The sequence below is a fragment of the Mytilus trossulus genome, chromosome 13 (genome assembly GCF_036588685.1).
Source record: "Mytilus trossulus isolate FHL-02 chromosome 13, PNRI_Mtr1.1.1.hap1, whole genome shotgun sequence".
In the NCBI taxonomy this organism is placed as follows: Eukaryota; Metazoa; Mollusca; class Bivalvia; order Mytilida; family Mytilidae; genus Mytilus; species Mytilus trossulus.
The window spans coordinates 14,418,239-14,430,721 of record NC_086385.1 but is presented as its reverse complement, the minus strand read 5'-3'; the positions used below and the strand labels follow the sequence as shown (position 1 = coordinate 14,430,721).

General features: G+C 31.2%; 1 protein-coding gene across 5 annotated transcripts in view; it reads right to left on the bottom strand.

Moving 5' to 3' along the window:
* The window catches only part of LOC134694727 (anion exchange protein 3-like), a 75,873-nt gene that overhangs the window by 49,693 nt on the left and 13,697 nt on the right, over positions 1-12,483 (bottom strand). For 3 of the 5 annotated variants that reach the window (XM_063555770.1, XM_063555772.1, XM_063555771.1), the window contains exon 3: positions 8,957-9,071. Coding sequence is in view for 1 of the 5 variants with exons in the window: in XM_063555769.1 (XP_063411839.1) it covers positions 1,274-1,310 (37 nt within the window). In the remaining 4 variants the exon portion in view is untranslated. Of the gene's footprint in view, positions 1-1,273; positions 1,323-8,956; positions 9,072-10,392; positions 10,412-12,483 lie in introns of those variants that run through there. The other 2 variants (XM_063555773.1, XM_063555769.1) reach the window with 2 other exon arrangements.

The following is a 12,483-nucleotide window of genomic DNA, read 5'->3' as shown; positions in this document are numbered from 1 at the left end:
ATATTGAAGCAACCCTAGTTTTTGAGATCCATAGCGAAGAAAAAATTTGGCAAGAAATGATTTTCTTTAGACTTTTCACAAACTTGACATTATGGCATCTTTTTCTTTCAAAAATTTGAAAAAAAAATATAAGATTACCAAACATTGCTTTTAAAACTATAATATATAATAAAACAATGAAAAGAAAAGAAAGGGCTAGCAGGCAAAAATTTTCATGGCACTACATGGACAAAACTAGCTGATTTAAAAGTCAAATAAAGTAAGCTATCATCTTTAATGAATGTCTGAGGTCAAACTATTTTAATTCTCCTTCCTACATGCAGTCAAGAAAATTTAAAGGTAGTTAATATTTTTTAATTGAGGACAAATTTATTAAGTACACTGTTGTCACAGCAATATATCTATCTTGTCACATCAATAACTGTCATAAAAGTGGGAGGTTTAGCTAGCTATAAAACCAGGTTTAACCACAATTTTCTCTGAAAAAAAACGTATACCATGTATCATTGTGACTGGTCTGGATTGGTGTCCTTAATTTCTGTATTATCTCTTATTTACTGGTAGTTTTATTTTTCTCTATTCTTTCTATTTTCTGCTAATTATTCTGTATTATTATCTATTAATTGATATGTATGTTTCAAAGGCATCTGTAATAAGTGTTTACCTCAAAAAAAGATTTGCACCAATTAAATTTCAATTAATATATGTAAATTCATCAATTAGTTTTCAAGGAAGAACTTTATATTGCCTTTGGCATAAAACCAAGGGACGATGTTGTACATTATCAATTAGTGAAGTAAGAGAATTTATCCAGAGGCCGCCTACGATTATTTTTCTAATGGTTAGTAAAACAAATTTACAGATTTCATGTCAATAAATTGTTATTATTTTTCAATTTTTTATTTGTTTTTATTTGTAGAAGTTTATGAAAAAAAAAATGCTGTTTACATGTGTTTGTTCATTAGAAAAGCAAGAAATGTTTTAAACTTAGTTCCAAATACTTCAAAGGAATTGTAAAGCAATGCATAGATACAAGGCGAAAGGGCGATGTAATTCATAATACTTTCAATTACTTGTAATTGAAAATATGCTCATCAACTGCACATTACTCTAAATAACTTTCAAACATGTAAATAATAACATGTAACTTCATTTACATTTTTTTGATTAATCACATGTAATTGCAATTACATTTTTTAATCAATTACATGTAACTACATTTATATTATTTTTTTTTTTTTTTTACATGTAATTCAATTACAATTTTAATTACCCCAGGTCTGTAATAAGTATGTATTGCCTTCCATCATCTGAACACCATCTTGAAACATTTGAAATGTTATTACCAAAAAATAAGCGAGAAATCTGCCAAAATCTTGTCAACACTCCAGATTAATTAATAGATATTAACACATAGATCAGGAAATTACTAGTTTGAGCTAGATGTACTGTGGTTCAGTCTCAACCCAAAAATAACTCTATTGCAACAATATAGATTCATGAATGGAATGTGTTTTTTTCTCCCACAGTCTTCTCCAATAGACACACCCAAAATGGTTAACTATCATAAGTATGTGGTCATTTCAATATGTGTCAAAAGAAGAAGTAGGCAGCTCACAGGATCAAATAAAAAGAGGGGTGTTACTGTAATTTCTTCAAAAGATTTTGCATGCTTTTATTATAGCCATTCTTGACCAATGTATAAAAAATGGAGCCAAAAGTGAAAGTTTATTAATATATAGAGTTAAAACTTGAAGAAATTTTTTGCCTACCAATGAAATTTATGTAAAATGGGTATCCAATATAATTAAAGTATCAATGAATTTTTCCTGACCAGCATTGACAGTAAATATTTTATTCAAATACAATTAAATGATAAAAATTTTTGCTATTTGACAAGTTATCAGATATAAGATAACACAAACAAACACAATTGTAAGTCATCAAAATTGTTGAGGTGACCGAGTTAAAATGACCGAGTTAAGGTAACCAAGTTCAGGTGAACTGAGTTGAAGTAACAGCCTCAGATTTGATGTGACTGATTTGAGATGATGGAGTTTAGGTAACCGATTTGAGGTGACCCAGTTAAGGTGACCCAGTTGAGGTGACCCAGTTGAGGTGAACTGATTTGAGGTAAAATAGTTTCTTACTACATTGGTGGTCTTTGGCTGTTGTCTGCTCTATGGTTGGGTTGTTGTCCCTTTGACAAATTCCCCATTTCCGATCTCAATTTTATAAGGTAACAGAGTTGAGGTGACCCAGTTGAGATGAACTGAGTTGAGGTGACCCAGTTGATGAGTTGAGGTAACTGATCTGAGGTAAAATAGTTTCTCACTACATTGGTGGCCTTCGGCTGTTGTCTGCTCTATGGTCCGGTTGTTGTCGCTTTGACGCATTCCCCATTTCCTTTCTCAATTTTATAAGGTAACCAAATTGAGGTGACCCAGTTGAGGTGAACTGAGTTTAGGGGACTGATTTGAGGTGAAATAGTGAAGGTAACTGATTTGAGGTGACCCAGTTGAGGTGATAGAGTTAAGGTACCCATGTTAAGTTATCTCATCAAAGGAAACATGTGTTTATTTGGACCTAAACTTCATCAAACACTACCTACATGTATATTGACCAAAATCATTAACCTGAAGCTAACAGACAGACAAACCGATAGACAAACAGACCCACAGACCTAAAAAAAATAATAATACCTCTATGCAGGACATAACAAGATTGTAACCTTATTCTTTAATACTCGAAGAAGTGATTTTGTATAATGCTTTTTGTCTTATGTTGGGTTTTTTTCTTTTTTCTTCTATTGTCTGTTTTAATTTTTTGAACTTACAAGTTTGAATGTCCTTTTCTCTTCTTATACAATTCTTTCAAATGTAATTGATGCTTTAATGCACTGAAAGCATTTGAACCTAATATTTCAAACAAATCAATTACTGAATATATAACATGCCCTTCAGCCCTGACCCTTAAATACCAACGATTCAACATACCGAGATAGATTAATTGACTATAATTTTCCCAGCTAAATATTAAAAAAAAAAAAAAAAAATGTTATTTCATATATCAGTTAAGAATTAGTATTGGATAAAAAAAACAAGAGGCTCTCAAGAGCCTGAATCGCTCACCTTAATTCTTTTGGTTAAATCTCTCATCACTGATTATTTTGGCTTTTCAATTTATTTAAATGTTTTTTGGATCGTCCTATTTTCTTCAAAAGCCAAAAAAAATAATCATTTTCTCCTATGTTCTATTTTAGCCATAGGAGCTATGTTTCTTGACATACAAGGAAATAAAATATAAAATTTATACTAGATACTCTGAAACTCATTTAGCCTAAGTTTGGCTGAAATTGATACAGCAGTTTCAAAGGAGAAGATTTTTTAAAGTAAGTCAACATGATGAACAAATTGTGAAAAAAGTCTTTAAAGGGCAATAACTCCTTAAGGGGTCAATTGACAATTTTGGTCAAATTGACTTAATTGAAGATCTTACTTTGCTGAACATTATTGCTGTTTACAGTTTATTTCTATCTATAATTATATTCAAGAAAATAAACAAAAACAGCAAAATTTCCTTAAAATTATCAATTCAGGGGCAGCAACCCAACAACAGGTTGTCTGATTCATCTGAAAATTTCAGGGCAGATAGATCTTGACCTGATAAACAATATTCTAATGCAATTATTTTGTAACAATTGTTCTGATTGGACGACAGGAAGCTTAAAATTCTCTATCTCCTCGTCTGTAACTAGGGAAGCCGACATTTTGAATTTCGGAATGTATTGACATGCCATTTCTACAATAATAAACAAAAAAACTCACTTGTTGCGCCTAAAAATCTTCTTTTTTTTTTCAAATTTTATTACATTTTGAAGCGGCACAGAAGCCATAAAACGCCCGGTGTTTATGTTTGACGCCGGAAGCATTACTATGACGTCACCTAGTGTAGGGACCAAAGAAGATAAAAATTTTTCGCGGAATTTTCTTTAATGAAGATTTTACACTGAAATAATGATTAAAATTTTATAATGAACTTGTTTTGCATTAGAATAGAGATAACTGTATTGTATTTGAAGCTTTGCGGACGTCCATCGGTAGTTTTACTGTCGCAAATACCCGTTTACCTGTCTCCGCTCCGCGTCGCCAGGTAAACTAAATTTGCGACAGTAAAACTACCGATGGACGTCCTTAAAGCTTCAAATACAATACAGTTATCTCTTAATAATTATCCCATGTCAGATTTGCTCAAAATGCTTTGGTTTTTGAGTTATAAGCCAAAAACTGCATTTGACCCCAATGTTCTATTTTTAGCAATGGCGACCATGTTTGTTGATAGATCATAACTTCGGATACAATTTACAAACTAGATATCCTAAGGAACATTCAGTTAAAGTTTGGAAGTATTTGGCCCAGTAGTTTCAGAGGAGAAGATTTTTGTAAAAGATTACTAAGATTTACGAAAAATGGTTAAAAATTGACTATAAAGGGCAATAACTTCTAAAGGGGTCAACTGACCATTTCCGTCATGTTGACTTATTTGTAAATCTTACTTTGCTGAACATTATTCCTGTTTACAGTTTATCTCTATCTATAATAATATTCAAGATAATAACCAAAAACAGCAAAATTTCCTTAAAATTACCAATTCAGGGGCAGCAACCCAACAACGGGTTGTCTGCTTCATCTGAAAATTTCAGAGCAGATAGATCTTGACCTGATAAACAATATAACCCCATGTCAGATTTGCTCTAAATGCTTTGGTTTTTGAGTTATAAGCCAAAAACTGCATTTGACCCCTATGTTCTATTTTTAGCAATGGCGACCATGTTTGTTGATAGATCATAACTTCGGATACAATTTATAAATTAGATACCCTAAGGAACATTCAGTTAAAGTTTGAAAGTATTTGGCTCAGTAGTTTCAGAGGAGAAGATTCTTGAAATAGTTTACGACGACAGACGACGGACGACGACGGACGCCAAGTGATGGCATAAGCTCACTTGTCCCTTCGGGACAGGTGAGCTAAAAAGGGGGGGCACATGACACTGTATTCTTCAGTAATAAATTCCATCCGTCATTAACAGAACAAAATGGACCATAAAACCAGTCGTCAATGAACTGTTGCACATGTTAATGATCGACCATGGTTCCTCTGTTTAGAGAGATCATGATAGTCCCTGTAGTAAAAACATTTCCTGTTTTCAATTTTATATTTAAATTGTGGAATTCTTTACCATATGTTTTCGTAAATTATAAAATTATAGGAAACTTTATCTAGTATTCATATACTTAAATCGCATTCAAATGAATGGCAGTAACGTATATAGTTACATGTATTACAATGACTGGTCTTCATGACATTTCTAATAGAAATCATACATTAACTAAAGTGTGCTTTATAAATTTTTTGAAGTTAATGTAGGAATTTGAATTGTAAAACATGGTTTCTCAATGAAATAAACATGATAATTGTATATGAACTGGTCATACATGAACAGCCCGTAGGACAGTGGTATTTCCTGTGACGGTGATAAAGACCTCGCCTACGGCTCAGTCACATTATCACTGTCTTAGTCAATACAACTGTCCTGTGGGCAGTCCATATTATCACGATAATGACCAGTTTTTCAATATTTATTATCTATATATACATATCCAATAAATGATATAAATCACAACTACTCTAAAACGTTATAATTTATCATCATTTTAATATGCTAAAAAGTAAAATCACAAAAAAACTGAACTCAGAGGAAATTCAATTTCGGAAAGTCCATAATCACATGGCAAAATCAAATAACAAAATGCATCAAAAAACGTTTTCCTCAATTTGAGTTCACAAAATTATAATGAACGAACATGTTTTTTTTTTTATCCTATACCTGGCCTTTTTTAGTCTTCTATATTTTTTATTAATTTTAGTTCATTTATATGTTGTGGAGTTATTATTATGGCGTCCATTTTCACTGAACTAGCACACATTTTTATTTATAACCAGATCTCAGGCCCATTTCCAGATATGTTGATTTCTGGCTGTGTTGAAGACCCAATGGTGGTCTTCCGCTGTTATCTGCTCTTTGATCAAGTTGTTGTCTCTTTGACACATTCCCCATTTCCACTCTCAATTTTATTTTCCTCATCTGAAATTTTTTTAAGCTCTTTCTGGAGTTTTTAACCACATTTAAATTTTCAATTAAACAAACATGCTTTTCTGAAATTTTAAGTTAAAAAGTTGGAGAGAAAAAAAGGGGAGGGGTGAATCAAATCACATTTCCCAAACAGTTTTATCATACATGTATTAGGATGCTTTAGGTGCAGGAGTTTCTCGCGACATTGAAGACCCATCGTTGGTGGCCTATGGCTCACTCACAGATGTATACTCTATGGTCGGATTTTTGTCGCTTTGACACATTCCCCATTTCCATTCTCTATTTTATATAGTTATTTTTTTTGCCCTCCCAACAATAAGTGTTAACAATATATTTCTTCAGGTTTTCTTTTTGTTTAAAAATAAATTTGATTTGTTAGGATCGATTTTTTCAACTGTTGACAATCTTTTTTTATCTAGTTATTATATTCATGAATTAGAAAAACAGATAGATTTGTCACAATATGTATGGTACACCGCAATAGAGATCAATATTTAATTCCACTCTTGTTAAACCCCAATCTATCAGTAATCCGATGTCACAAATAGAACAACCATCTATCTGTCAAATCTCAGGCACAGTCATTTTTCTTTATTAAGAGGATTTCAAATAAAACTCCAAAAATAGAAATCAAAAGTCGGAAAAGATTACTGCTGTTTAAATATCTGTCAATAATTACTGGTAAAAGTCTTTGTATGTTAGGGCACTTCTTGTTTTTAATGAGTATAAATACTGAGAAAATTGACATTAAGAGGTCTCAAAACACAATAGTTCTTCAATGGAGCTTACGTTAGTCGTTAGGTGAAGCCATATTATTTGTGTGTATGAGTGAGAGAAAAACAAGAATGTGTCTTCAGTACACGAATGCCCCACTCGCATAATCATTTTCTATATTCAGTGGACCATGAAATTGGGGTAAAATCTCTAATTTGGCATTAAAATTAGAAAGATCATATCATAGGCAACATGTGTATTAAGTTTGAAGTCGATTGGACTTCAACTTCATCAAAAACTACCTTGACCAAAAACTTTAACCTGAGGCGGGACAGACGGACGGACGAATGGACCGACAAACGGGCGCACAGACCAGAAAAACATAATGCCCCTCTACTATCATAGGTGGGGCATAAAAAGACAAATCAAAAGAAGCTTGTGGTAATAAGTTAACTGCCTAAATTTTGTTTTAAGATAGATCTCCACTTTCTCATCATTCAATTCTTTTACAAAATACTTTAATATGAAGTTAAATTTATGATTAATTAGAGTGAACTTAACTTTAATGAATGGTCACTCAGTGAATTTTTTATATGAATTCAACAGGATTTTTCTCAGTATCGCAAAAATTAAAATCGCAGCTGAACACAAAGTTGGTATTTTATTTTTGTGTTATCAACATGATCCATGTCACCTTGGCAATAGTCTCTTGATAAGTTTTTACTTTATTTAGTCTGACACTCAAATTAACTTTATAAGTGAAAAAAATAATCATTTCTCAGTAAAAATGCTGAATCAGCTGTTTATCCAGTTATAACTGGACTGAGAGAAAAAATATGCCATTTAACAATAGGCATTTAACTTTACAATTAAAGGTCAAGGTGAGATTTATATTTCACCTGAAACCTTTCTTGAAATTTAAAGGTTTGATTCATGTGTTGAACTTGAAACCAAGTATGAACATAACCTTTATACACTAACCAGAGTTGAAATACAATACAATTAAATACTGTAAATTCATTTATTATTGCCATTTTGTCCTTTAAGATTAAAATGCGATTTTAATTTTAGTGATACTGTGAAAAATCCTGTTGAATTCCAATAAAAATTTTCAAAATGCGAGTTAAAATTATTGTTATTATTACAACGTCGCATTTTTTTGCAATAATAAAAACATTGCAATAATTTCTGAATCTACAGTAAGCCAAAAGGAGCAGATTTTGTCTTTAACATTGTTACCTTGTTGGAATGGGCACAAAGTAGATGAAAGTTCCAAAAAGTCTCCCAAGCCTAATTTTACATGCCTCAGTTCTGCTCTTTCATTATATAATACATGTATGTGTATGTAATAAAATTATGTTGAAAAATGTTTTAGGATTTAATGTTTGAAATATGTTGTAAAATTTGAGTGAACAGGAGAAGACTGTCGGCTGAACCTATCTAAGCTATAATGAGTTAACATAAGCATTAATTCATTTGATTGGTCAAAATACTATAACAAAAAATTTAAGAAAACAAACTGTTGCAACAGTCCGAAATACCCACATTTGCCTAACTAAAATCAGGAAAGTTTTTTATATAAACAGACAATTTGATTGGCTGATTGATAGAAGTGTATCAAAAATAACCAACCACAGCATATTGACTGTAATAATAAATCCAAAAAGAATTCAATCAAACTAGTCCTGATTTGTGAAAAAAAAAAAAATGCTTTTAAAGCACAGAATTTATATAGATTTATTTTCATGTACCATGGTACATTGTAAAAAAAATCTATATTCACATATATATATACATGATTATATATCATGTATATACTGTAAATTCAGTAATAATTGAGAGGCCTCAGTGGCCGTGTGGTCTAAGGAGTACAGCCAGTCATCACTGAGGTTGTGAGTTCAAACCCCACTCATGCAGGTGCACTTGACTTCAATCTTAACTGACTAGGATTGTCAGCTTTCCTATGACAGGTCAGTAGTTTTTACAAGGCACTCCGACTTCCTAGTAACATCTGACTTTGGATTCTCAAAATGAATATGACTCTATGTTTATTATGAAATTTTTTTAATAATAATGTGTATGCCTTACCAGGCTATGTGAGATCTTGTTGGTAAATCCTATTGGTAAAACAGATGTGACTGCAAAGTAACTCCGTGATGACTAACTGAGCCGTCACGACGGTTAGTGAAAAATTCAAAGAAATCTGAAAATAAAACCAAGATATGTCAAGTCATTATTATAATTAAAATATATGTAGTGAATATGTAATATCTGATTTGATGACATTACAATTAAGTTTATTATACATATATAACGAACAGTTCTATTGGGCAACATGTTATCAAGTGACAATGGAATAATTCAGATAATTTTCGTTTAGTTGCAATGAAGGACGAATAACCCTAAAATTTAACACTAAGTAGTCAGGTGAAGAATCCTATAAGGCTATAATTCACCAGCGAAAAACATTTTGAGTTTCTTGATTTGTACAAGAGTTCTCTCCCATGAAAATGACTTCCCAGATGTAAATGGTCTCATTGGCACTTATACCACATCTTCTTATTTATATTAACATTTCTTACAAAAAAGAAGATGGGGTAGGATAACAAACAACAGACAACTCTCAACCAGAGACCAAATAACATAGAAATTAACAACTAAAGGTCACCATATGGCCTTCAACAATAAGCAAAACCCATTCTGCATAGTAAGCTATAACAGGCCTGGAATATAACAATGTTAAATATAACCAGAAACAGGATGACAGAAAAGGTAGTCACTGAACTGAGTCAGTGTTCCTGATAGCTGGTGGTCTGTTTGGGGTGGGCAGTTGGATAACTCTTGTCATACTTTCTATGTTTTATTCCCTTGATATGCTAAAATTTATGCAATTCATTTACGTTTAGGTGCTTACAACGTGTAATGAATTTCAAATAGAGGATAATTGGTTTTGTTTCGCTTTCCTTAGAAGTTATATGAAAATGAGGACGAAAAATACACTGGATTTTCCTAATGGATTTTAGTAATGAATAAAAAAACCACCATACACATCTCTTTCCATTATACAATCATTGTAAAGCTAAATTTTAAATAGCAGCAAATTAAAAAATGCTTTATTAGATTGAGAATATAAATTTGCCCCAAAAAAATGTTTTCATGTAATAGGGCGATAATTTTACAAGAAAAAATGATTTTTTGGCAAATTTATTTTTGCACTGTTATAGCCACTAATATAATCCAATGCCCCAGACTAGCAAAAATTGATTTAGACAAGTGAAAATTTTCAATTTTTTTATATAGTCATATAAGTAAGTAAAACTTTATTTGGATTCGGCATATTGACAAATAAGCACCTAAACGTAAATGGGGACAAGTTTTGCTATTATTGAGTGTCTCACCAGGACTAGAAGCTGAATTTTTTTTTGACACAGACTGCTCTTTTTGAAATAACTGGGAGACTAAATTACACCATTAATATATATACATGCAGATGACAAAATTGATAGTGACAAATATAAACAAACCTGATATATTTCAAGGTAAATTCCACAAAAATACGAAAAAATATATAGGCTATTATACAAAGTACATTACTAACAGTATAAAGTGTGTATGTTATTGTATCACAAGTCTTAAGTTTACATTAATAAATCTGACTCACTCTACATGTATGAGTATAGGGAATGTTATTATACCATGTGACAAAATATTTCTATTTTGGTTGCCAAATAATTTCCCCACGTTCTATTTATAGACCTTACATTCAGCTTTAGGAATCAGATCTAGACCAATCCCTCTGTTGACTAAAATTCCATTCACATATGGCCAGTATGAAAACTTTTCAAGTCGATGATTTTTGATAATTTAATACAAATTGTTCCTTTAAATAGTTATTATAAAAGTCTGGGGTGCTATACCTCGTAAACATGATATATATAAAGCAACAATATATAAGATATAAGAAGATGTGGTATGTCAGTGCCAATGAGACAACTGACTTCATCCCATTTTTAGTCACAATTTAAGCAATATCAAGTTTGGGGGAAATGGGGAAATAAAAATTTCATGAAATTGCAATAATAAATATCACATTTTGTTAAAGTGTTCCACATTTGCTATTGTTAAATGCATGCCAAAATTTCTGAATTTACAATACTTTGCTACATCTATTGAAAATCTAATTATCTATTAAAGCATTTTTTATACAATTACAAAAAAAAATAGGCCATATTTTTTTTAAGTTTACAGCATTTTAAAGTTCCCCAGCTAACTGACGCTTAAAACTACTGTATATCAATTTGTATCTAAATATTGTAAAATCATCAATTATTGCATGTATTTATTTTTGTGATTTTGTCATTCTGGACATAAATGTGATTATTATTTGATAAATATTTTGCAATATTGAGAAAAATCCTGTTTAAATGGAAGTTTAAATCATTACAATTATAACATTGTTGCAATTTTCACAATCATAAAAAGATTGCAATAATTTCTGAATTGGAAGATGTGAGGTCCTTACAAGGGCATAAGCCTCAGAGTTAAGATAGACAACTCATTTAATCATTAATGTGTTTGTAAAAGTATGATTTCTTAATAAACTTGAAAGAATCATGTGAAACAGAATTAAATTTGCCTGTGTTACTTTAAAGCTTGTGTTATAATAATTAAAATGAATATCATAAAACATACCAATGATCATTGAGAGTTGTGTCCCTTCATCTAGATATAGTACCTCCTTTTTGTAGTCAAGATGAGATGAGAACCAGAAAGAAAAGTTCTTTGGTTATTTCCTTTTAAATATTCTTATCTAACCTATATGACTTTTTCTTATTATCTAACATGTCCTTATATTCAAGTACATTAAGAATTGAAGGTCTTTTCAAGGTTTTTTTACAACATTAAATTTGATACATTGTATAACATCCACCCTTTTTAGTTTATTACTTTTTAAATAAGATCGAAGCATCCCAAAAAGTAGTTTTCAAGGTCTTATCAAGGTTGTTCAACACGGAATTTAATATTAGGGTCATGGGAGCATGCGGGTATAAAAAAGTCATCATGCCAGCAAAATTTTGTGCCATGTGATCTAAAATAATTATACTTCAAACAGCAAGTATGAATGACATAATTGTCACCGCCATGACCCCTGGTCTATAACAGTATCCAATTCGTCCTATATAGCTTTAAAAGGACATTAAAAAAACAACAATGACAGCTCTTATTTTTGGACAATATTACCATGTATGTATTTAAATTGATCTCAATTTCAGAGTTGAATTAATTTTGATTTTATCATTGAAAAAAACTGATTTTGATGACAATTGCAATTTTCAAAATTTTTAATCTTAAATCCATTAAATGCTGACAGCTCTTATTTTTGGAGAGTATTAATTATCATGTGTACATCATAATTGGTTTTAATAACAGTTCAAACTTAGAATTAGGTTTTTCCTTCAAAAACATGTGCCTCAAGCACCAATGCATTAAAAGTCTTGTGCTGTATGCAAACTTTGAAAAAACCATGAAATCAAATATTTTCTTAAATTTAACAATTGTTCCTTGCTGAGACGCTAGCTCAATTCGTAAAATTTGGAATGATCCACAGTAACCAT